Source organism: Pavona decussata, unplaced genomic scaffold (genome assembly GCF_977016875.1).
Source record: "Pavona decussata unplaced genomic scaffold, jaPavDecu1.1 SCAFFOLD_143, whole genome shotgun sequence".
Taxonomy (NCBI): Eukaryota; Metazoa; Cnidaria; class Anthozoa; order Scleractinia; family Agariciidae; genus Pavona; species Pavona decussata.
This window is the reverse complement of record NW_028145556.1, coordinates 914,378-941,135: the sequence shown is the minus strand read 5'-3', so window position 1 is coordinate 941,135 and position 26,758 is coordinate 914,378. Positions and strand designations below refer to the sequence as shown.

Below are 26,758 nucleotides of genomic sequence, written 5' to 3'. Positions count from 1 at the left end.
TGATCGAGTTTGGTTCCTCTCCAGGGGGGATTATGAGTTAACGCTCGCGCGCTTAGCGCCCGCGCCTGGGATTTCAATAGGACGCACGGTTACCAAGACTTTAACGAATGCTGACGAATTTGTTATGCAGGCTAAATTTGTTCTGAGTCAAGAGGCACGTTGTTACTTGTTAATCAGGGCTATTCTACAAGAAGTAAATGGGGAGAAACGACCAGAAAAGACTAAAGACTATTTCATTGTGAGTAATTCAACTGTATTTGAGATAAATGTAATATTATAATTTGCTTAGTCGAAACCCATGTTTCCTGGACTTTAAACTCTGATCACGTGCCACGGTCAGACCACTCAATAACGCCATTCATGTGTCTTTTTCTCTAATCAACAAATTCCGTTACACCAATCAAAACGGGAGTTTTACACTGTTCAATATAAAACCCATAAATACATCATAGTTTCCGCGTCTGTGTCTTTTTCGTCAAGGCACAACATTAGGCATTTCACGCGTTCTCTGCACCATCAAAGCATGGCTGTGCTCGTCGATCTTGTTGTGTTTAGCTCGTTTATGCTGTCTTTCATGTTTGGAGGTAAGTTGAATACATGTAGACAGAGTGTGATTGATTGACTCACAAGTTAAGAGTGTTGAATGATGTCATATAATGTGATGTTAAATAATATTTGCGCACTATGCAAGCGAGATGTAGTCAGTAATATTAAGTCAGATTTCGTTTGCAAAATTAACGGAATTTAGGAAGCGAAGCGCGGGAACTGAAAAAGCTACAAGACAGGATTGAAGGGAAAACGGAAAGGAAGCCGTTTGGTCCCTGGGAGTACCCCCCCCCCCCCCTATATAAGGGTATGGGTATAAGGGTATGGTTTTTGAGCCGTTTTGGTCCAAAAACGGCTATAGACAGGTATGATTTTTAAGGGAACCTCGAGAGCGTATAAACGTATTTGTCCTCTCAACTCCAAATGAATAGTAGAGAAAGAGAAGTATCCAAAATAATTATTCGAGCTAATTATCGGGTGAATTTTACCAATTCTTAAGTTCGGTATACTGATGCGTAGCTTAATTACGCTACAAGCCAGGTCTGAAAACGGGTATGAAATTTAGAGGCCAGGTCTGAAAACGGGTGTGGAAAATGGCATGTTTAAGACTGAAATAGCGTCAGGATTTGGAGAACCGGGCGGCACACCCCTACAGAGAATTCCGAGGAGTACCCCCCAGGGGGGGGGGGGTTGGTGACGCTTCATCATGATTGTAAGAAATTGGTAAACGTACGCATGCCGAGTAGTGCAGTTATTGAGTTTTGGATGCAATTAAGAAAGTGTTCGGTTGCCAAGAGCGACTTCCGGCTTCCGACACCGACTCCGACTTCCAACTTCGGACTTCGGACTTCGGATTTCGGACTTCCGACTTCATTTGACTTATTTCGAGATCCTCGGATGTGGAGTAGCCAAGAAGTATTGAAATGGATGAGAAGGTAGGGTAATTTATTTCAACAAGAGTGTAGGAAGATAAGACTTTGGTTTTGCACTGATAGTTCTTGAAATGACACGCATGATGTGACATTGGACGCCTTTACACTTCAAGTAAACATTTCATTTAGCGTCGGTTTTGAGACGTGTTGCTTACGATCTTGAAATGGTGACTGGCTTTTCAGGTCAAACGAATTTCTAGGAAATGAAAACGAATTCAGTTATGTTTTAAAACTGTGACTGAGTCAATTTTAATCGCAGCAGACCTGTACCGTTTAGGCCACACAAAACCAGATGCAAAGTAAAAGAGGTTAAACCAAGTAAATATTCTCGTCACTACTTAGCCAATCAGACGAAAGAATCAGCTGTTAAAGCAACATGAGTAACTAAACCACTTAGCGAAAGTTCGTGAAACTTGAGTTCGGTCAGCATATAGTTGAAGTCGGCAGCTCAAAAGAAATCAAGCAAGAATGAGGCAGCGTATTCACCATCTTTCGGTAAAAACTTTGGCTTTACATACTTTTTTTTGTTCATGATGCGTGAAGAAATCGTTCATTATGTCTGTGCAGTAAAGGCGATCAACTATATGCCTCACTGCACATATGTTACGAATTTGCACATTTATGAACAACCATTTATTGTGCAGTTATTGCCTTGTTTACATATTGCGAACTTAGGAAATGTAAACAAAAGTAAAGACAATTGAAGACAATTAACTGAAAAGACTTGTCTCTTGGGCTTTCGGCACAAGCCGAGAAAAGACCATTTTATTGTTGAAGGGGTGGGGAGGGGTGGTCAATTACAAAAACAAAACAAAAAATCATAGACGAGGGAAGTGCAAGAAAACGTTCATGCACAGCGAATCAAACAGTCGAACAAGCTTAGCGGGAAAAACGTTATTCCCAAGAGTGAGATTGAAATATGTTTAACTGTTTTATAAGTTTTTGAATTTTCCCCAGCTTAGACTGATGTGGCCATTGACTATGATATGCCTGTAGGTTTGGAAGACGATACGAGATTGCTATTTCCTGAGAGGCCAGGCATTTAGTGCTTTGTTACTCATCCATGGAAAAAGAAACAAACAAACCTCTTAAACTCTAAACCAAAACGGTTAAAACCAGGTTCAAACTTTAAAATATCTGAATCGTTTGATATGGCCCAAATATATTATTGCAACGTCTACTCCCGAAAAAATGCTCTCTATAATTCGAATTGACGCACTATCCTAGCAAGGTGAAGTAAGATGAAGCCGGCTGCCAGTGTTATGTTTTGTTTTTCAGAATTAAATTCATTCGGACGTAAGGGGCGAAGATTCACTCACCGCAAACTGCAAGATCGTTAGAAAGCGTTCTAAAGCTTGTTCGCTGGATATTTCTGTAGCAAAACACAGGCGCGCTCGCGTTTCACGCGGAACGCGCGCTCCCTGTTAGCACTTCGGTGCCTCTGTGTACTCATCTTTTTGTTTCTGTCCGTTATCTCTTAGGTGTGAAAGGAGACATTTTTCGCAATCAAGACGATAATTCATGGTATAAAGAAGGTGTCAAGCTTGTTGAGGACAACCTCAAGGTTAAACCAAACCTCAACACCGCCAAAAGCGCCATTTTGTTTCTGGGCGATGGAATGGGGATCACCACCATCACTGCCACACGGTTTCTTGATGGACAGCAGAAAGGAAAGAAGGGGGAGGAAAACGTTTTGAGTTGGGAGGTGTTTCCATGGTCAGCTCTGGCTAAAATCTACGCTGTTGACCGGCAGGGAACAGACTCTGCAAGCACCTCGACAGCATTCCTGAACGGAATTAAAACAAATAATGGTAAGTTATGTTTATTTCATGTGATCCCGAGAATCCAAAAATCGTTCAAAAATATCCCTTATCCCGCGGCTTACAAGCTCAATATTAGTTTTTTCCAAGCGCTTTTCATGTAACCTGCGCATCCTTGTTCCAAGTTCCAACGATATTTTGATCAGCGGTTGACTAAAACCCCGCGTTGGGTATGGGGACAAGAATGGTAGCCTGCGTAGCCGGTTCACCGCGTTGAAACATCTGAGCATGCGTCAAATTAGAACCATTTGAAGAGGTCGCTATTCAAAAAGTAAACTGCACCGACCAGCCTCCACTACTTCTGCCTTCGCTTTTAGGCTTGAACCCTTTTAAGTAACTGAAATTCATTCATTCATTCATTCATTCATTCATTCATTCATTCATTCATTCATTCATTCATTCATTCATTCATTCATTCGTTCGTTCGTTCGTTCGTTCGTTCATTCATTTATTCATTCATTTCTTTCTTTTATTTGCCATAAAACCATAAGACAGATTAACGTATTACAAAAGTAGCAAAAATAATATAGCGATGAGATCTCAAGAAACTCATCGAACTTATATAAACAGGTCACCTCGAAAACACAATAATACACACTGATAGTGCTGTGAATGATGGTAAAAATTGTACAATAAACTCTCTTACTCAAAACTGAAAACTTACAAGCTTCTAGACCTAACCTTTAAAGGAATTTTCTTATTTCTTTGCGGTTTTTTTTTTTTTTTGTCGCTTACTCGAAACGTTTTCCGTTCATGATCCCAGGTTATCACAAAAGTTGCTTTGATTTGTTCCTTGGGAAATTTTCACGGCCAGCGACTGGAATTGGAGCAATTGCGCATGCTCTCCTATTTGATCGCGTTGTGACTGTGGTGAAGATTAGATTCACCTTATGATGATGGATGAGCAGACATTTGACCATGATGGAACATAGCAAACTGATTTGACGTTGGACCTGCAAGGAAAATCTGCAGGCCCGTCGAGCTTCGTGTTTGCTCTTCTCCACCAAATCATTATTTTTGCGGTCGCTAAGACTTTGCCTTTGCATTAACAAAGCCATCAGCTTCGCAAGGTAGCCACCATCATAAATTAATCCCTTAAACCTCCTCCGTAATTTAAAGTATATTCCTTCCCTTCGCGATTGTAAGCCTTATTAAATGTCCCTTCACAGCTGTTTCAAAGAGAATGTATAGGAGTACTTGCCAAAAGGGTTCCATTTATTTGTTTCTTATTTGTCTTATAATTTTCAAGGGATCCTTGGTGTCGACGAAAATGTTCAAAGGGGATACTGCGCTTCCTTAACGGAACAAAGAAAGGTGGTGTCTATCCTCGCGCTTGCTGAGAAAGCTGGAATGTCAACGGGAATCGTAACCACCACGCGCGTCACCCACGCGACTCCCGCGAGTGCATACGCGCACTTGGCCGACCGAAACTGGGAGAGTGACGCGGATAAAACCAGCAAAGCAAAGGATGATGCATCCAAGTGCAAAGATGCTGGTAATTACACTGATCTAATTATTGTTCACTAGAAATCAAGTTCATCCCAACCTACCCCAACAATAACTGTGCTTAAACTGAAGGGAAAGGTCTTCGAGTGGACCTAAACGATCCCGAAATCCCTCACTTCCACCAGACGACTGTAATGGGGAATGAGCGTGTTTGGCTATTAATCATCTGAGTAGAAATGGATTCTAACTCAGGTGAGAACTTTAATAGGAGAAAGACTATCGAAATTAGTTACTCAACATAAGCCTATGTGATAATTAAGAAAGCCTGAAAAAGCTCTCTTCACATTGTAACGTTTTTGTTTATGTAACTTTAGCCTATGTTTTTCAGGTATCCATTGTAACTGTTTAACGTATCTTGCCACAGGGTCAACCTCAAACAAACCCCGAAGAAGAAAGGCCGTGCCTTTCGAAATATTGGAAATATACTTCCCTGACCGTGAAATCAGCCTTGCTCTTTTTTTTACATTATTTGCTCTTCAGATTTGACTGAAATTTGAACCCATGGTCCTTGCGAGCTAGCCCTCTATCAATTGAGATATCAAACCAACTAGGAGGTGGACCGTTTGTGGGGTTTAGATAAACCTGCGGAGCATTACTTGTTTATGAGAGCGAATATATAAATATCATATTTGCTGCAAACAGAAAACCTTATTCTGGTAGCTTCGAGTTTACGGTGCGCACATAAGTAACAACGATGTTCACATATATCACACATGATTTTTGATACATTTGCTCTCAGTTAAAACAAACCCGAACTCGCCCGACTCTTTCAAGTTAAAAAATAGTCCTTATTGTTTGCAGATTGTTCCTCGTTTTTTAAATTCACTTCATATCGTCCCTTTGCTGTCTAAAAGTCTGCGCAAAGTACATAGATATAGAAAATTTAGGCATTTTTGTTACTATACAGCTGGTAACCACAGGAAACAGCTGCTTCTTCAAAACAGACTAAGCATTAAACGTAAACCAAGAATTTCATTTCTGACAAGAGGAGTAAACTGAGAGGCTTTGTTTTTTTCTCTCCTTGTATTTTACAGCTTTGCAGCTAGTTGATTTCCCGTACGATAATGGAATGGAGGTCGTGTTCGCGGGGGGTCGTGGAAAATTCATGCACAAAACTCAAACGGACCCTGAGTACCCGGATAAGAAAGGAGAGAGACTGGATGGAAGGAACTTGATTCAAGAATGGCTTGACGAACATTCTAACTCGGAGTACGTGTGGAACAAAACTCAGTTTGACAAGATTGATGTGGAGAAGGTTGATCACGTGATAGGTATGTCGAGAAACATCCTTGGTTTGATAGTTTTAGGTGATTTCATGGAACTGGAATTAAAGTCAAGTAAGGCAGCCCTTGCGAACAACAACGAATTTTTTGAGATGCCGCAGGAGGGTACCGTTGGTATAAATAGAAGATTGATTACAATGAAGGGTTGGGAACTATTAAGAAAGCTGCAAGAACAACTGTTAACATTCATAAAGAAAACGTGATTGTCTTCTCTCTCACTTTATCACCACACAGGCGATCCTGGAAGTGTGAAGGACGCATGTCACATATAATCGAGCAAATGACGTAGCTCTCTTCTATTCCCTTAGTGGCTCAGCGGTTAGAACATCTAATCAGCATGCGCAAGGTCATCGGTTCTTTTCCTGTCAGGGGGATTCATTTTTTTTTTCTTGTCCCTTACCTGTGATTTGTCTTAAAATACATCTTTCGTACCGTTGATAAGTGTTGTCCGACTCTGAGCCGGTCGAGTTTGAAGATTTATTCACTGCTATAAACCTGGTCTTTCTTCTGCAGGACTCTTTGAGTACTCTAACATGCAGTACGAAGTGGATCGTGCTGCTGACAAGGCTGGTGAACCGTCGATTGAAGAGATGACTAAGAAAGCCATCAAAATACTGCAGAAGAATCCCAAGGGTTACTTTCTGTTAGTTGAAGGTTTGTTTAGTTTCGCGCTAATAGTCTTACCATCAGGATACCGGTTTCTATTATTTGTGAAAAATTGTTTACGTCTCAATTGGCAATTTCCCACGGAGGGGTCTCATTAGCTGCACCAGGTAACACTGAATTGTTTGGTGGTGGTATGGTGTCAGGAGTCCATGGTTACGGGCTCGTGAACAGAGTTCGAACACGTGACGAATTCGAGAAACGAGATACTCCAAACAAGTGGGGTAATATTTTAAAAAAATGAGAAAATTAAATCTGTTGAGAAACAATATGTTGAAAAGTTGAGTACAGAGGGAACAATATGTTGATAAAATCTGCTCCTGCCCCTCTCCCCCCCTCTAACCGTCTCTGTTTTAATTCTCTGTGCTTTTCTTTTTAATTCCAGCGGGGCGTATTGATCATGGACACCATATTGGAAAGGCTGTGAAAGCTCTAACTGATGCAGTTGCTATGAATAAAGCGGTTGCCAGCGCGCTGCAAATGGTAAAGAAAGGTAAACATTTCGACCTATTCCAGGTTAGCAATTAGTATATGTAATAGGACTACATGCTGTCCAATTTGGAAATAATTGGACGAGAAAAATTCCGAGGACTGTCAAATTACCTATTAATTATATTGTATATTATTTAAGAGTAAAAAATAATGCTGATTTTGTCAGGAATATATTATTTCAAAATATCTTCGGTATCCAAATTAATAGTTAATTTGGATCGGTATCCAAATTAATAGTTAATTTGATCGGTATCCAAATTAACAAATAATACAATGGTTGCTTGAATGGGATTTCTGACTAGCAATATAATTAGACGTGAAAACTGTAAAGGACCGCGGGTGATAATGCTGCTAGTTGACGTAGGATCTACAAGAGACCTAATCAGCCAAAAATAAACTGTAACACAAACTGCAAGGCTGATACTACGTGAAAACGTTGACTTTGCGAGACAACAACCCGACAGAAACCGACAAAACAGGGCTGCAACCGTGGACAGCTGTTTCGTTCTTATTGGACCTCGTGAGCACGGTATAGCAGTTCTATATGAAACCAGTAACAGAGCCAGGTCAAATAAAATGCAACAAAACCCATGCCCTATCAAGTTTCCTACTTTGAACCTGCCCACCCCCCGAATCACGCGTTGCCACATCACGTGCCTCAGGGAGAAAGAAGGCAAAGCATCGAATTCCTGTCTCGCAAAGTCAACTGAATGTAGATGGATAAACCATCTTAACATTGAAACGCATGCACAAAACCATACTTAAAAGGCATAGCATATCGGAATCCAAACATGGGGCTGTTCACACCTACCAGTTAGACGAAACATGTGGGGTTTTTTTAATTATTATTTTTAAATTACGTATCAATCTCCGATTGCGGTTCTTCGTTCCTCAGACGAAACGCTGATAACCGTGACCGCTGACCACTCTCATGTCTTCACAATCGGTGGATACCCCAAGCGTGGGAACCCTGTGTTTGGTTTGGTTAGGAAGGTAGGCAATGAGGCGGCCGTGGACACCGAGAACAAGACATACACTACTCTGGGTTATATGAACGGACCAGGCGGACTGAACGGGTCTAGACCAGACCTGCGCAATGTGGATACCGCTGACAAAGGTTATTTACAGCAGGCGACTGTTTTACTTAAATCTGAAACTCATTCATCTGAGGATGTTGGTAAGAATGTTGACTACCTTAAACACTTTAACACTTTAACCCCAATTACGACATGCATTTTCTCCTCACTTTTCCTCATACATTTGTCACACTACTGGTTAAGACATTTTATTATTAGTGTTCATTTCTTGATTCTCATGAGCTGTATGTTTGATCAAGCTGTGATATGTAAGGAGAAATTAGATTCCGATCGGCTTTGAGGCGTAAATGGTAACAACGCGCTGTTACTCCCAGAAATGTTTGGTTAATCATTGAAGCATACGAGCCCGCGCATAAACACCGCTACTTCTGTTGAAAAGTCGGTAGAAAGAGAGGTGATATCTCGTCGATTTTGTCAATCGGCCAGTACGAATTTAAGCCACTGTTTGTGTGCCAGTCTAGTTTTTAGCTATATAATACCACGTATTGGAGATTTTTTCTTCACGCTTGTTTCATTTTCTCTTGGCGAAATTTCAAGTTCGTTTTCTATAGACTAACAATCAAAATGTTCTTAAATCTTCCACAGGGGTATTCGCAGACGGTCCTGGAGCCTATTTGTTCCATGGTGTGGTGGAGCAACAGTATGTGTTTCACGTGATGGATTACGCCTTGTGCTTGAGTGAGAGCAAGCAGAAATCATGTGAGAAACACGTGACCAGAGGAGGCAAGCCTCACAGCAAGAGTGGAACCACCACGTTGACTGTTCCCTCGCTGTATGTGTTATTACTTATCGCAGCTTTGTGGTATTTTTAGTCCTGTACTTCATGTTCAGAATTATTAGAACTTCAGAACTCATTCAGTGACGTAGCTCTCTTTTTTGTAGCATCGTATTTTCTGAGATTTGAAGAACTGTAATGTATGTCTGTCTGTGAAGTGTTACTGATTGACAACCGTTCAATCAGCTTGACTTTGAGTGCTTATGCTCACACAGTGAGGCGACTTTTATTAAATTCATCATGAAGAGTCTTTTGTCAAACTTCATTTACTGTAGCTGGTAGGTAGAAATGCTAATGAACCAAAAATTTAATCGGTCTTGTCGATGACTAACGTGTACTAATAAATTTCAGGTAAACTTTGGTTCTGTTTCAGTCTGTGTGAGCATTATTAACTTGCTTTAAGCAAAACATTTTAATAGTAAATTGTATTTCAATACCAAGTTTCAAGCTTATTATATAACATTGTAGTAGTCAGCCTCAACTTCGTAAAATCATGCATTTTTTTATATTTCATTTGTATTCTTTTTAGCTTACACGACCCTACCAGCTAGGCTGATTTTAATTAACGTGTACTGATTAAAGAAAAGTGTGTCTGTCTGTCTGTCTGTCTTTCTCTGTGTCTACGCTTTTAAAAAATGAATGAACAATGACAGCTGGGGCGGAGTAAGTAAATGATTTTCAACTGGCCAAACCACGTGAAGTTTTGTACACATTTTCAAATCGAGAAGGACAAATGAGGCTTCAATGTGCTACCAGTTTAATGACTCTTATAAATTGACCTCGGTGCTTTTGATTGATATGTAAATACAACTAGTTAGGGTAAGAACAACATGATTTCCAGCATATGAAAAACAATGAGATATGCAGCAGAACAAAGTCAACTAGAGCCTAGCCTCCACTCGAGGGCCAGGTCACTAAGCATACAATTGTTATCCATTTGTTGTTATCCAATTGCTAGTTGGAATAAAAAAGGCTACGTAGAAGGCGTTCAAAAATGGCGATGTTGAGCTAGGAGCCTGATTCCTTAATTCAGATGAGCCAGTAAACACAAACTGAACCTCAGGGTGTTAAAATCATGTCGGCCGTTTTAAGGATGGTGAACCGGGGGTGCCAATATTCAACATAACTACGAAATTTCTGAGCAAACGGCTGAAGTTAGTTTGATTTAATTTTCTTCGTGCAAGTTGGGCAGAAAACCTTGAGGACTATTGTCTGTGACCGCTGGTTAAACAAAACATGACGGGAATCTTTTGCACGTCCAAACAGCCCATGTCGTTATCGTTGCTGCATGCACATGTTAGCCACAATTACTTGTTTTAATGAATAACCCCGTGGAAAGTATAACATACAAATTGGTTTGTTATAACTTTCGTCTTATACTTACAAGAGCAACCTTGCGCCTTTCCTAATACAATAAAGAGTTGTACATAATGATAAAGGGATGAGATCTAGCAGAAATGACCACCTGAACATGTTTTAAAATCCTATGTTTGACGCTCGCTGTTTTCAGTTTCTTAGTAAAATCGAGTAGTTTTGCGTTAGCTTCAAAGATCAGAATTATTTTCGGCTATTCTCATCTATGCGCTCATTTTTTCAAAAAAACTTAAACGCGAATCTCACGTTTACCGTATGCCGTAAACTCGATTCTAAATCTCTCTTATGTTGAAATCACAAGGCAATTTACCATTTTTTTGTGCTATGCAGTTTATTAAGCTGTACAACCTCAGAATCCGAGAATACAAACCTATAGAATCTGTAGAGTAATTCCTCAGATGTAACCATTCAGACGAAAGTTAACTTCCTACAATGGTACTGTTTATTATACTATACAAGGTGGTCCCAATTTTTGAGTCTTTGGACAAAATCCTTAACTGTGACCGTTCAAATGAAAGTTACAGAGCAGTGCTTTGTTACACTTTGTTCGTCAATTTGGAGTTGAAACCGTCTAAAGTCTGAATTTTGGTAGATTTTATAGGGTACCCTGAGGGAAAGTCCAATTTTTTTTATAGCCCTGTTCTTTATTTACAAGTGTTTCGCTGTTAACAAATCATCGTCATCCTATTCAACTAGGATTGTGTAAATAGAAGCAGTCAATTCTTAGCAAACACATTCAAGCAAAATGTTACGAGCTCCGCCAACAGTTATCAAAATTTTTCACCCCGCTATCATTCACTGAGTTCAGTCAAATCAACGGTTTCTCAGCTGCAGGCCAGCCTATCTTTTAGCCTTTTCTCAGAGATGCGTATCGGTAGAAACGTTCAAGGCGGGCTCAACTAGACTTAAACATGTCGCAGAGCAGACTTTCAATCGCCACGCTGCCAATAGTCTGACGAAAAAACAGTTCTTCGATAGTTTTAGGGTTCACCATTCTTAGAGATGGTAGCATTAACAGCAGTTTTCCAAACCGGACTTGCTGACCAGGAAAATGCCTTCTGATGTAATCACCCAACATGATCTGTGCTTGATCTTGGTAACATTCCACTTGCTGTGGATCTCGCAATCCTCTGAGCTCTGATAGTTTGGAAAAAAGAAAAGAAATTAGGTCAGTTAGCCTTGAAATGCCCGCACTGTGTTTAATGCGTGCGTAAATGTCTTGAGTCAAGACTATGAGAGACTTGACTTAAAATTAAGTCAACAAACAAACACGTTCGACAAACTCATCTTAAGTCAATGCTGACTAGCCTATGAGAACATGACAAACATTCCGCGCTTTTGTTTAGTTCAGCATATCGGAGCAAGACCAAGGAATAACTCATGACTTGGAAAAACACGTTTTTTCCCGCACTTGACATTAGTTGTATGCTTTCTCTTGCTTGGCATCGGTTGCATTTTTCCCGCGCCTGGCACCAGCGCTTGCAAGCTTTCCGCGCTTAGAACCTGTTGCACGTTTTTGCGTCGAATTCTGATTTGTTATTCGCGTTGTTCGTGTTCCTTGTCGTTGGGCAGATTGATGTAATTACGTTTTTGCGACATTTGGGGGCATTACTGAGGTCGCGTTCGATTGACCGTATTCTGAAATAAGGATAAGCGAAATAGCTGTTAGATTTCTCTTTTGAAGTAAATTTGGGAAGACATTTCCGCAAACGTTCGCTTACACCTGATAATTTAAGGGCGATTTTGTACTCAAGTAACTCAAAAGCCTTCCATAAGGGATTTCTTGTCATCATTGTACGTATTCCTATTCCGGAATAGGAGCAATCGATCGCACCCTAAATACTAAAAGTAATATAGCTTTGAGGCTGAGATTGGAAAAACGATTTTAGCGGTGTTTTACCTGCATAACTAGTTGGTTTGTGGTTTTAAACTGACAGATGCTTGCATTTATTTACTGTGTATTTTACAAATAAAATTTGAATCTAAACATCAAACATTCCGCCCTTTTAATCTTATTTGCTGTATTGACTTTTGAAAAAATCTGGTTTATTTGGATTACTACATTTGGGGTGTGTTCGCTATTCAGAGAGACTTTCATCATCCAGAATTAAATCTACCATATAATTTTTATGTTTTCAATTCTAATAAAAGTAATAATTTTTCTTTTTGATGCAAGAATCATCAATTGGAACTATCCACGTATAAATATTTTTGAAGAAAAATAAACACTGATTTATTAAACCCGACGTAAACGATCTATAAGTAATCTAACAAATCATGCATGAAATACATGAATATACAGGTCTTTTTTTATTTCTGGTTATCAGTGAGCGACAAAGTGATATATTCCCCGATGCCACACGCTCCGTTGTAAATTGTCCTTAAACTATGGTGTTGGAATTATTGTTTGGCTCAACGGAATTCATTGCTCATGGAATAATGTAAATTTCTGGTAGAAAACTCAATACTTCCTCTTAAGAAAGTTATCTTTGTATTCTTAAGGGTTTTGCCCCTTAACCGGCCTTATAAGCTTTCCATGAATTAAATAACATTATTTTTCGTTTCGTTTTATACTCTTTTCTTTATTTCATCAAACTTTAAGTTCTTTCCAGTAAAAACAAGAATACGAAAGTGGCGTGACTTTCCTCGTTCCACTGAGCTCGGAAAGTTAGGTCAGTATAGCAGTAAATTGGATATATTATTGAATATGACATGACCTTCGATACATGGCGGGTGGTAAAATGATCTGGGGGGATTTTTATTGAATTATTTTTCATAACAAAAACACCTGTTACCAAAAACCACAGAGTGAAAATATCCGACACGCTGTTTTCTATAAATATGGAGAAAAGAAAATATAACAACGCTGCGTTCGCTTGGGGATTACTACAAGGATTTTTGTAATAGAGCTGACATTCTTGAAGCTTGGAACCAGGAAATCATGTTTTTGCTTTTTTGTTCACATCTTTTTGTCATGTCTTTCTTGAATAAAAATTCAAACTATAAATTGAATCTATTTATAATTTAGGCTTCGTGTTGAGATGAAGTAATCGAGTTCTACAACACTAAGTTTGGTTAATGCCTCATTTATTTTATATTCATTCTTTAATTTCAGAAGAGAGAAACTCAGCTTGAACTTGTAAAGTTTAGCACCTACAAAGCAGATTCTTCGAAGTTTTTCTCAGATCGAAACAATGGTTTTTGTACAACTGTTGTAGTGTAAACATGCACACCAACTCTTAACAAGACCGGTTAATATTCGGCTGTAGTTTTAGATGGCAATCTTTGAGCTCTCCATTCGAGTAGCAATTTATCTGTTTGTGGTATCATCCATTAGGAAGGTTTTGGGTAATCTCTACATTCATCAAACCAACGTCAACTTGAAGTTCTTTGAAGAAAGTGCGAACTCCGACAGAGGGATAACAAAACTCTAAACTCTTTGACAAATAAAACAAACTTCATGTTTTCACTTTTCTTACAAAACGTGCTTTGTTTCGAGTTTTCTCCATGGAAAACTATAAATATTAAAGCTTGGTAGCAAACAAATCTGAACGAAGCTCTCAGACACGCCGACTTTTTACTGTAAAATGAAATTACATAGCGAAGATAATAACTTGTACGAGGTTTCTGTGAGGTCATTAAAATGAAAGAGTATAAGTTTCATATTTAATTAAAGTTAATATGTGAAACTTAGAATCGGCGTAATTAGGCATATTTCAATAACCGAAGCGTACAGTCTTATTAAGGAATTCAATCATAGAGAAATGGTTCTTTTAATTATAAATGAGGAGATGTGTGGACTCAAAGTGGGAGGTGAATTACTGAGAATTAAGTGGCTTTGATTTGGGTATGATATGGTTATGGATACGACCAGTTAATAAAAAGGACTAAAAAACATCCTTGAGCTTATTAGGCCACGCTAATATTCTAGGCGTTTTAATCGAGGATACTACATGTGCTCTCGAGCGGTTCAAAATGGATTACTTCATTCTAGAATAAATTTTACTTTCAAAATACAAGACTTCTAATTTCGGATGATTAGTGCTTTTTAAGAGCTCAGTTAGTCCAAAATCTTACGACGCCCACCTCTGAGTGAAGGGCAATAACAGCCAATTCAACCGAAACAGGATTAGAGTTGAAAGACAAATAAAGTCAGTTCTTCTGACTTGCTCATCGTTTAGGCTTTATTAAAAACGTGTTGAAACAAAAAAGAAAAACACTTTTAAAACCTTTTTCAAAAAGCGGTTTATACGGCAGTTTGATACGTTTTGTCTTTGAGTATATTTCGATGAAGACCAGAGTGACAATTTGTAACTCTCTCACTGATATTCGACGTATCATTTTGTGCCAGTAGTGGTTCACTCCACGCTGCATTTCAACTCTGATACACCACGGAGTGAACCGAATCATGCTGATCCCGGCAATATAATATTCATACTAGAAGCTTGAAACATAGATAATTTTTTCAAAAGAAATAACTAGCAGGGTTTTAGTAACCACATGTTTGAGTGAAGAGCTCCTGCAAGGTCAAAGACTTGTATCATTTAATGTGATTCAGTTTCGATTCTGTTGAAGAATTAATATTTAAATGCATCCTTGGCCGGGCGAATGTCAGTAAGCACACTTTCATGATTATTTTTTTATGGTTTTTGAAAATAATCTTTCACATTTCTTTATTTAACTTCCAATTTGAGTATTTTGCTTGGAAATGCAGTGAAGTGAAGCTAAATTGTGTTTGTAATGATGTTTCGCTGTGTGATGTTACTCACCAGACTTAAAGAGAACTACCGCTTTCAAGCAGGCAAACTCCGCTTCGCCGACTTGAAGGCTTCGAAATCGGGCGCTTATTTCCTGGAGCATTCGAATATCAGCCATGGTAGCGACTATCTTTTCTGCCGGAGTGTTATCCACGTGCATCCCAGCAGCAGCTAGTAGCGGTGCTACTTCTAGAGGCATGTTCCATTGTACAGCGCCCATGATGAAGAGTTCCCTCCAACCTTCTTCAAGCAGGATTACTTGATCTCGGAACGGTAGGTTTACAAACGAAGGAATGTTCCTCGCCCATTTTACAGAAATAAACAGTAGGCGCGCGGCCGACTCACAAATCGCGTCGGGAGTGGAACAGTACAGTGAGGTGGCGATTTCTTGTTGCGTGGGGAAGGGAATCCCTGGGGCTTGATGTCCGAACCGATGTACGACTTCCCGGCAAGGTTCCGCCACTATCAGGCTCGTCAGAAAGTCGTTGTTCACAATTTTGCTGGTGTATTCGTCTCCCAGTGGCGGTTTGAGAAGGCGAGTTGAATTTGGCTGTCTTTCTTGCTGAACGGCTGGAAGTGTGATAAAAATAAACATAAATATGTCTTCTCGACCATACTACTTTCTCAAAGTCTACCCTTAACTTGACCCACAAAAACAAAACATTTATGAACAAAACAGGAAACTCACAACCTTCAATCGTTCAGTGTTGCTTAGATCTGATCATAGGCAACTGAAACTCAAATGTCACTTTATCGCCTTTTAAACGTGAAGCCCGGTTTAGGCGAAAGAGTAGCAAAATTTATCTAGGTTAACCTTTTTAGACTTATACCGATCTTTTTTAGTCCCGCTGTCCTGTTTTCTCTGTCATCTAGCCGATAAGCGGGCGAAAAGCGAACTAAAGATACATTTTAATTTACAAGATAATCTAACTTTAAGAGGCTTGCCAGAGACAAGCATTATACTCTTACAACAACGACTTTTTTTGCTGGGTAACAGCTGTAGTTTCGTTGCTTTTAATTCATTTCACATAATTTATCATTTGCAGTTATATTGGCCGATTTTTCTTTAAGCAAAGTCCATCGTTTGTTTATTTGCTAAATGCGCTTCAAGGCAGTAAGCACTACTGAAGTGTGGAGAAAAAACAACAACACTCGGTATTTCTGTAATATTCATTTTCAGTTAGCAAATTGTAAATTTCAAGTCTTACTGACAAACTGACTGAACTAATGAAAAATGTGTCATGAACATTTTTTCGGACGTGATCTACACCATTTACTGACTCAAGTGATAAGTTCTTATCAACTGAATAGAACTGAATAACCTGTGTCCTTAATTAGTATACAGGTTGTAAACGAACATCTATATACTTCCGAAAGGTTTTCAGGAAATTATCGAGCTTGAGTTATGTGACTCACATTGAGGTTTACTTCTTGAAAACGAAAACAACCATGCATTTTGTGGCTAAAAAGGCTTTTACGTTTGATGTCGGAGCTATTAAAGGTATGCGAAACTGCCAATTTTGAATTATTCAGAACATTGAGAACACAATAAAGCGAGTACTGCATCAATACCCTCGTTATACCACCATGCACAAAATATTGTCTGGAGGTGTTGTGAAATGTATAATTTATGAAGAGGGCGCTTGAATATGCGGTGCTGATAACAGAGCCCGAGAAAGGCTTCCTCGACAAATTTAAATATAAATTATATAGCATCATGATTTGTGCGTGTATTCACGGCGTGGATTCAACTGACTTTCGATCGATGGTTGTGAAGACAGAAGAAAGGAAAAAAATCTTTGTCTGATGTCACCCGTTCAAAATATCTAAGACTTGCTAAAGCGGCTTAGAGACAAAGCTATTAAAATTTATTACAAAATGAATTAAGAAACGTATCTCTTTATTCAAACTCACAGCTGTTCTTTGAGTCTTTCTTTTCTCATTGAGGAATTACTTTCTTTTCTCAACGAGGAATTACTTGGTATAAACTCGGAAAGGTTCAGTTCAACTTGCTCCTTTCGAATAAACTTAAAAAATACACATTTTCTCTCCCCGCCAGCTGCACCGCACGTCTTGCTAGCCACGTAAAAAGCTGTAAACTTCACTTTAATTCTCGAATGAGCCACCATCAGTTCACTTAGTTTCATTGATTTTGATAAGTGTGATCAGAGCACCGTGAAATATAGATTTAAGTTTATAAAAACTTCAATTGTAAAATTCCCTCAATGTAAGAGCGTTCCTGTGCTTCCAGAATTAAAACCTAGGAAACGAAGTACTAGGCAGGTATAGCTCAGTCATATTCAACACAGTGGTATTGAATACAACAATATAACTGACACTTAAGTCTTCCGTGTTAACATTATTCAGGAAAATGGTTTTCTTTTGAAGAATCTAATAAAGAGCTTTTTAAGGTGTGAAACTATTTCATCCTAAAACAGGTTTCCACAGAAACGGACAGAAAGAAGAACAAACCTCGCATTCCTTAGTTTACTTTGTACGGCTTAGTGACCCGAAACTTAGAACACACAGTTACATAGAATTTGACTTAAAACGCCCCCGTTTTGGCCAAGGGTCTAGCTGTGTTCAACATCACAAAGTTCTTTTTTTTTTTTTTTTTTTACTCTGTCTCTAGATGCCTTTTTCTACGAGAGGAAAAAACTAACTTTTGTATTGCTTGTTTTAAATAAAATATTCTTTGTTGTATAATGAATTCACGGATTATTTTTGGGGGGTATCATTTGTTTGTTAATTAGCTTGCTGCCTTTACAACTACAAGTACATGCCTATTTCGGTTATCTTTATATTGCTGGGGTATTTGTTAACTTCGTCTTAATATTGGTAGAAATCTTTTTTTCCTTCTCTCTCAAAGGCAGGCTTCGAGTAGATTATTATGAATAAAGTAGGAGAAGCATCTTCATTTAGATTTTTAATCTGCCATTGTGCTGTAAATAACTCATCGAAGGTTCATAAAATGTTTGAGTTAACTTGGAAAATTTGCTGATAACACTAATTTTTTCTTGCAAATTAACTGCGGCTTTTGATACTCCCAGCGGATCTACCTCCCGCGTGTTTTAAATCACTGAAATTTATCCTTATGAGAAAAAATATTATAGCATTTAGCGGTCATGGCAAACTCATCTTCTAACTAGATTCCCTAACGTATTTGCGCCGTACGCTTTGAAGGTTGTTGAAACAACTTTACGGCGCGAAACCAGGGATTTTGTGTAAGAATAAGTCTGCGATTGAAAAATAAAGTTCAGCTCGGGTGGATCATATTACACAACAACCTGTTTATAATAGAGTTAAATTGTAATGTCTGATTCAAGACAATGGAAAAGAACCGAGAAGAAAATGAAAAACCATTGTTTACAACAACCGTAGAGGCACAACAAAAGATATGTCTTAAACTAGGTTCTAACTAGCACTTTTAATAAATATTCACCTTTCTGAAACACTTTGTTTTCCAGAAAACAACACATTCATAAAAGTAAAAATTATATGGAGAAGACTCCAGGTTTAAGGTGGATTTCAATTTAAGTAACTGTGGGTTTTTAAGCTTTTTAAGCGAGAATAGCTCTTTAAGAAAGGCGTTCTACTGTTTAGGAAAGCCACGCGTTTTTGTTTATTTTATCATCCAGATCACACTGCTGGCCCCAGTATTACAATAGTCTATCACTATCGATATTAATCTATTCAAAACAAGCGGCGTGTCCAGAGCGTCTAAATTGCCTATATTTCAAATACACCATAATCGTGTTAACACCGGCTCTCTAGCTTAGCAAAAGTAATTTCCTTTCGTTTTATGCGACAGTGTCGTCAAACAAGTATCTTTTTTTTTTCTGCTCAAAGCTGCGAAGTTAAGAAGGCTTTCCCCGTTTTGAAGAAAATATCCAGCGGACAATGTATAGAGAAACACAATAGATGCATTTGTTTCATCGCTCAAAACTTAGTTTATTGTTTGGCAAAGAATGAGGGCGAGTTACTTTTCAAAAGAAAAACACGGCACAGTTGATCTAATGAAGGAGGAGAATATCCTTGCTCGTTATCCTCGTATCACCTTTGGAAAGCCGGTATCGAGGTACACCCAGATTGTTTTCACGTCTTGTAAAAGCCAAACGCAATCTTTTAACCACCATATGTTCCTAAAATGCCCATATAATTTCATTCCGCAAGATGTAACTCTTCCTCAAAGCTGCCGCCAAATGTTTTTCTTGTAAAGAAGTTGAAAGGATTTTTTTCACCTGTACTCATTAGCTCGACATATGCTGTTTTCTGGCATGGCCGCTGATTATCACTTGGAACAATTTACTGTTTTTCTAATCTTCCCGCGATATCGTGCTAGCTTTTCATTAGGACACATTTATTTACTCATTTTGTCGGGAAACTCTAATTTCTAAGCGCACTGCGCGGCCTCGTCTAGGAATAAATAAAGTTTAATTGCGAAAGTTCCTCGACCGCAGCTTGCGAAAATACACAGTGATTTGTTGTCGGTGAAGAATGGGACGAAAGTTTGACGTTTCCTTTTTATTATAAAGATTAATTGGAACTAATTGCTGTCTTCGAAATTCAATGTATTTAAGGGACAATGTGGCCCCACTGGAGTATCAAAATACCATCTTCCAAATACATATCACGTCGTCAAATTAGAGAAAATTCCAAAATACTAAACATTGTAAAAATTGATAAAACTCTGACGTCGCTCTTCCCCCTTTCAAGTATTCCTACCTAAAATTAGCCGTAGAAGCCAAAGACAACCTTACAAGTCGACTTTCAGAACTTTTCGACAGAATTCTGCAATTTTAACGTTTTGGATCTCCCAAGTAAACATTCTGTCACCAAATTAAAATTTAATTTTTCGCAAAGGAGATAAAAATAAATAGTTTTCATACCAAAGGGGAAAACAGGTCGCTCGCATGAACAGGGCGTTATATTTTAAACGATTTCCGCCTCTTTCGGCCTTTATCTCGGCGTTTTAGAATTAAAGACAAAAACCGATCCCAATGTGCTGTGTCCGTCGATTATTTATCAATGTTAGGTTAAGCCCATCTTTTAGGATATGTGACAAAAACGAAAACAAAATTTATGATCTGGGTCGTGTTTTAATTATTTTACCAACGAGCTGGTTTGAGGGGCGTGATGCAAGCGTATATGCACTGTTGATGATCGGAAAAGTAACTTTGCGACTGGCTTTCTCACTTACCAAAGCGGTTCATCTTAACATCGAGGCATTTTTGGAAGCGGCAAGCTTGACATTGATTCCGTCGCTTTTTATCGACGACACAGTTACCGTTGCCTTTGCAGGAATATACCATGTCTCTTCGCACGCTTCGCATGAAAAAACCACTGCAACCATCGCACGTATATACTCCATAATGGCGACCCGACGAAATATCCCCGCACACTTTACAAAGAACTTCGGGCTTTCGTTCAACTGCTTCAAGTTTCTTTGGCGATGAGGCTTCTCGATCCATTTCACGGTCTTCTGGAGAATTTAATAGTCAAAATAAAAAAGTCATAAAACCTTTCCTTACGTAAATTTGTTGGAACGTGGGGTGTCGAAGTGTTAAATTTTCTCAGAAATGCGCTTCAGCGTGAACGAAGGAAGAAGTGATTTTGGGATTATGAAAAATCAAAAGATTTGCGTCCTCTCTTCTCAGCGAATTTGGAAATAAGACAGAATTAAAAGCAGTCTCCCGTCAGGCCAAGATCAGAAAAATTAAGTGTTCGGACAACAAAAAGTGGAAAATAGAGGCAAAGTCTACATTTTTGAAGCGAAAACATAGCTTCACCTTGGTATCGTCTTCTAGCTAATGGGATTTTAATTAAAAGTAAAACCCTTTAAGAACTCTAAACTTTTAAACTCACTACACAGAAAAACTTCCGTAGCTTGTCATTTAGAATCCTTAGGAATGAGAACAGCTTGAAGTTTTGATCGTCTTACCTACTACAGTTTGCTGTTCCACGTCCATGGCGAAAATAAGAGCAAAAACGGCTCGTGAAAATTTGTGAATTCTTCTCTCGGCGTTCTGGCGTTTTATAGTCTCTACACGCGTTGAAGGGGCTTTTGGACTTGTACATTGCCTGCGCACCTTGTAGTTTGGCCAGCCCAGCTGCCATGAATGTCACGTGATGCTACCGCGTCGTGATTGGCTGGTAAAGCTAATTAAAGCTGGGTTCCTAAATGAAAGCCTATGCAGATCAGTAACATCTTTGTAATTTAATCTGCTCATCAATGACTTTTGTTTGGGCGGTAAAGTGTTTTCGCAGCTTTTTTACACTTTTATTCGCCATCAAAACAATTAGGAATCCATTGCTTTGAAATGTTGATTCTATGCATATAGAATTTGAAGATAATATGCTCGACACGTGCTGTCCAAATAAGTCCGATATACCGTCCATATTTGAAAACTTCTTGTCTACAGGAGCATACTTATTTGTTTTAGTTTGGGTGATGCCGATATTTCAGTAAAGAGTATTTTTCTCAAAGCTCTTGGCGAGATACCATTGTGTTCCTTTAATTACAGTATCACCGCATTCAAAACTGCTTGTTTTCTTACAAACGGCCCATATCACACCATGAAATTTAATTATCGGTCCGTATTATGTGTTTAGTGCGTTCAGTGTGAATATAGGTAATTTGTGGCACGCGCGCCCCCCCACAAAACCCTTTGAGTGCAGCACGAATCGGGCTTCCATTGCATTGTGATGGTTTACGCAGCATTGAAATGGTTTCTTTCACCTTAGCTTCAGCTCGTTTTCATAAGCCTAGCAGTTCTGCGGTTGTTCAAAATATTGAGCAAATCAAAGCTTGGTGACTTAGGCATATTGTCTGAGGCACCTGCCATTGCGAACTGCGTCAAGTTAAGATTAAATAATAATAGAGAAGTGATTTTTTTTCACACTGTTGTCACAAGAATAGTTTTAATTGTGAGTTGATTTGGAAACCTCGCTTCCGCCTGTCAACATAAACTGTGATGTTAATAAAGGAGACACAGACTCTAGCCTTATGCTTATCTTGTGGCAAAGTACAAATGTTTAAAACCACTGAATTGCATTGTAGTTGTCGCCCATTTCATCGCACACGACAAGAACATTTTCATGAGCGGATAATAAAACTACGCGATTTTGCGCTCTGTGTCAACACCAAACGGATATTTTTCCATCACCAACTTAAATGTATAATTGATAAGGAAATATCGATACGTGTTTTGTGCAACGAAGGGGACGTTTTTAATCAATGGTTACCGGCAAAATTAACGCGTTTGGCCACATAAAATACACAAATTCGTTTTTACTTCCGTTCAACCAGTGTATCATTTTCACAATTTTCTTGATGTTCTTCCTAGTAGGATGTCAACGTCTTCCCAATTTCGAACTGAAGGTAGTTTTTCTAGCTTGATTTAATCCCTGATAATCAAAATTCGTTTAACTCGAGCCGTGAAACGTAATTTCTACTGCTTCTCTCTATTAGAGAAAATTAAATCGCAGTGACTGGTCAACTAGAACAGTCCGTCGTTTCTCTGTATTTCTCGAGTTACCCTGGATTTATTTGTGATTTTCGCTTTATAACTAACGTGATCTGCGTTAAGACTGTCGTTCGCCCTAGGTTCGAATTCGCTGTGGACAAAACGCAATCACAAAAGATACTCATTTGTATCGAGTCAGTCCAACAAAGCGTAATTGTTTCAAGCGAGGCATTAGATGCGTTCTAAGCCAATTACTATGGGAAAGCCGAGAGTGAATATAAAGAGACTTGAATAAAATTTGACATTTCCAGATAAGTAACGAATTATGAACCCATGAAAGTATACATTTGACGATCATCTTCACCGAAGCAGATGGCAGCAGTGAATTGGCATTTGCCCTTGAAAAAGCAAATTCAAATTTCCTAGCAATTCGTGGCTGTTTGTTTTTCTACTCTTCGTCGGTTTTAGTAGAAATGATATGTTTCCTGTTAAGTGACTCCTTTGTTTTGTGGGACAAGAGCACGTTTTTAATGCGATTTTAATAAACGAAGACAGCATCAATGTCATTCATAGCGACAAACGCGAGATAAAGCAATCAAGAAACGTTTTTAATCCAAAGTTTGTGATTATTTACAAAGGTTAAATAGCCACCTTCAATTTTCTCTTATTCAGTTTAGCGAAACTGGGCTACTTCCAACAGTTTTCGTGGTCTTCTGCAGTTTTTACGAATCGTCAGTTTATGTAAAAAGGATGAAAATCATCGATAAAAGATTGAGTGTGTCTGTAAAAGTACGGCAATATGGTAGTATGAATTTTTTATCTGGAGCACCATTTAAACAACTTAAATGATAACTTTTAATCAGTGGGTTTGTTATTTCCCCGTTTTATAAATCTGTAGATGTGATAATATTATGAAAAAAAAAATTGAGAAATGTCATGTAAAACTATCAATTAACTTGAAAAACCGTAAACTGTTAAAGCTATAGGCAAGGAACAGCGACCGGATTTTTACGTAAAGAGAGATGTTTATACAAACATCATCACACTTTACCCGGGGAAATCTTCATTGTCCAATTAATTTTTCGAAAGACAAGGAACCATCAAACGCAAATACGAAACCGATGCTGATTGCCTCTTTAGATGTTGTGCCTGCAAATTAAACCTGAGAAAAGCGCAGTTTAATTACACCCAAAATTGCTACATAAATAGCCGTTTTTCCTTTGAATCTTTAGTTACTTTACTAATTCCGGCGCGGCTTACGCAAGATAACACCGCTTATTTGGAAAAGAAAATTAGCAAGCCTTTTGCCCAAAAGGTAAATCTCCGGTTTTTAATGAGAAGTAAATTTGGCAGTTTGAGTCTTTACAGACAGCTAATGTTTTAGTCACTTGCAGCAAAGAGGTTCAGCTGCCACGTTTCATGTTCTCGTTGATTTTTCGTGAGTGAAAATGATACTTGTTGCGTTCTCATTCTTAATTAACTTTGTTGAGATCGACTTGCTATTGTTTTTCTTTAGTTCAGAGGCGACAGAAACATGGATACATTTCACTGAAAATGTTTCAAAGTACTTCTTTTCTGCATGATTCAATTTGCCAACCAAATCATCACCGGGGAAAATAAAAAAGTTTATTCGTGTTTAACAAATTACTGCTTGAACGGATAAGGCCAAACGAAAAGTCGGTTAATACTTTCGATTTATACGGGAAAACAGAAATGATTCTTCTGATAGATGTTCTCATGTTTAATAACCATTTTAATTTTTAAATGATATCAATCTGATGCTGGATGCATTTTGACAAAGAATTTTAGTATTTTAAGTCAAGCCAAGAAGTGTACCAACTGTATGCAAGATGAAAAATTAACAACGACAAATTAACACAAACCAATACTAAAACAAATCGTAAGGACGAAGAATGACTTCCGCGCGCGCGTAATAGAAAATGTGATTTTTGCAAAAAATTAATTATTCCGTGATCCTTGGCCAAGACGCATGCAAATTTACGCCTGAACAACACTGCTCTAAAAGACTGAGCTGCAAATGCTGAAGAAACTCAACTTGAAAGACCAAGATACCCTTTTCACATAATCCATTTCTTCACATCAACGTGGAAAATAGGACCACAAGAAATGAACAGAACGTAGGTTCATGGAAAGAAAAGGAGACAAGGGGAACGATTGCGGTCGATATTTTTCAGAAGAGTTTTGTTAGTCATGTTTACGATTACATATCTGCTAAAAAATTTCGGAGATTCGTGATGTTTAATGGATATACAATTTAACCTGAGTTATCGGTTTGTAAGGATAATACTGTTAAATATATTTGATCACAAGCAAAATAGGACAAATCATGAAATCTGCACAGCAGGTCTATAAGTAACTTATCACGCACGCACGACTTACAATAATGTGAGGATCTATTCCGTCGAAGGTAAATAAGTACTTGCCCTGATCACATTCATAGCAAAAATAGGAGGAATTGGATGTAACTAAGAAGAAACGACCCGACCATGTTTTTCCAAAACAGCCTTTGAACAGATTTATTTTAACGAAAATTAAGTGTTGCCATTCTGCATTGAAAGTTATGAAAAAGGCTCTATCAGGACAATACGAAAATCTTACGCGAAAATGTTAGTGTTGTTAGCTGAATGATGACCATGCAGCTTGTGTAACAAATTTTTCGAACAATAATGCGTGTAAGAATTAGTAAAACGTGCTCCATGCAAGTTATCCTTAGAAGTTAAAACTAAAAAAAAGAAACGAACAAAGAGGGAATGGAAATGTATGCGTCTCACTCCAAGCACCTGCCCGCTATACAGAGAAGTAATCAACATATACTTTCTCCCTACTGTATCCGCCAACACTTTGTCAAGTAAGCATATAATAAGAAAACAAAGGTGGCCATCAAAGTAGGCGATAAAACACTACATTCTCAAAAGTAATTTTAAAGATCTATAGTGGAATAAGTAAGGACTACATCACGATAGAACTGAAAGCGATTAAAAACGCAAATACATATGCACGTCGAGAAAGTCTTGGAAAAAAAAAAAAAAACAGTTGCAGCGAACGCCGCAGGAAACTCTCACTCCGCTCGAAATATATCCTCTGTCCACCGTTTCTCTTCGCTGCTTATACTCTGAAACATTGTAACATTCATCTAGCAGTCCAGGCTCCCTTGTTATAGGCGCAAGACAAGAGGAAGCATGAACAAAAACAATCAGTAAGGTTATTAATTTAGGGGCTGTTTACACGGAGGGAGGAAAATCCTAGCACTAGGAAGATCCTAGAAGCCGGCGGATTATCCTTGCGCCATATGCTTTCTGTATTCAGCTTACATGCAAAAGGTTGTACTTGGCGCTGGTGCTAGGGTCTTCCTAGCTAAGAGGTAGGAAGATCCTAGCACCATGTAAACTACCTGCGCTTGAAAGGTCATTGTACTGGGGATTAAAAACAAACATGGCGGCGGTCGGGCGTTCAGCTGCTAAAGGCAATTTTTCTTCTTTTCCTTCTCCACTTAGTAACCACCCCGACTGAAATTTCTGCATGTAAAACAAACGAAAAGTTGTTTCTTCCTTCTAGGATCTCCCTCCTCCCTTCATGTAAACAGGGCCTAATTTGCTTAGACGGAAAAGAACGCGGAACGAAATATGCAGACTGAAATGATAATGCTATCTTTACACTGACTAATAGTGTTTACCTTTGAACTCGTAGAAATGTCAAAGTGAAAATTTGACAAAGATAATTCATTATCAGAGAAGTTGTTCATTTCATGGTTTCATGCTGAAGTTTTCAGATCGACTGAAGGTTTTGTTCGAGTCAATACATGATAATAGCATTAATGATAAAGCGAATACTTATTTTAGTGTTTCGGATCATCTATGCACTGGTTTTATTACATTCAAGCAGTCGTGCTATCGTTTCAAGCACTAAGCGATGATTTTAGTATTTGAGCCTAGCGGTGCTTTGATTTAAGAGATATTCACTATCACCAGCTACTAAGCTGCTATTGCCGATTAGAAAATGATCTCGGCATTCTAACTCGCGCTCGAA

At 38.5% G+C, this 26,758-nt stretch overlaps 2 protein-coding genes across 2 annotated transcripts; one reads left to right on the top strand and one right to left on the bottom strand.

Annotated features, from left to right (window-relative positions):
• Positions 1-454: 454 nt before the first annotated feature.
• On the top strand, positions 455-9,711 carry LOC146466486 (alkaline phosphatase-like). The gene is made up of 8 exons (XM_085127301.1): positions 455-584; positions 2,960-3,289; positions 4,548-4,793; positions 5,839-6,075; positions 6,601-6,741; positions 7,136-7,243; positions 8,138-8,419; positions 8,925-9,711. The coding sequence occupies exons 1-8, from the start codon at positions 524-526 to the stop codon at positions 9,149-9,151; spliced, it is 1,632 nt and encodes a 543-aa protein (XP_084983427.1). The 5' UTR covers positions 455-523; the 3' UTR covers positions 9,152-9,711.
• A 146-nt stretch (positions 9,712-9,857) lies between these two features.
• Positions 9,858-21,406, bottom strand: LOC146466485 (photoreceptor-specific nuclear receptor-like). The gene is made up of 4 exons (XM_085127303.1): positions 21,187-21,406; positions 20,446-20,727; positions 15,258-15,815; positions 9,858-11,625 (listed from the first exon to the last, which is right to left on the bottom strand). Exons 1-4 carry the CDS (start codon positions 21,212-21,214, stop codon positions 11,384-11,386), a joined length of 1,110 nt encoding a protein of 369 aa, XP_084983429.1. The 5' UTR covers positions 21,215-21,406; the 3' UTR covers positions 9,858-11,383.
• Positions 21,407-26,758: the final 5,352 nt, after the last annotated feature.

Excerpts from the sequence above, each read along its gene's own strand:
- LOC146466486 (XM_085127301.1), top strand. The coding sequence starts at position 524 with ATGGCTGTGCTCGTCGATCTTGTTGTGTTTAGCTCGTTTATGCTGTCT. Across the intron at positions 3,290-4,547 it reads CGGAATTAAAACAAATAATG|GGATCCTTGGTGTCGACGAA; the intron begins GTAAGTTATGTT and ends ATAATTTTCAAG. Across the intron at positions 4,794-5,838 it reads ATCCAAGTGCAAAGATGCTG|CTTTGCAGCTAGTTGATTTC; the intron begins GTAATTACACTG and ends TGTATTTTACAG.
- LOC146466485 (XM_085127303.1), bottom strand. The coding sequence starts at position 21,214 with ATGGACGTGGAACAGCAAACTGTAGTAG. Across the intron at positions 15,816-20,445 it reads TGTTAAGATGAACCGCTTTG|CCGTTCAGCAAGAAAGACAG; the intron begins GTAAGTGAGAAA and ends TCACACTTCCAG. Across the intron at positions 11,626-15,257 it reads GGTAGTTCTCTTTAAGTCTG|AGCTCAGAGGATTGCGAGAT; the intron begins GTGAGTAACATC and ends CCAAACTATCAG.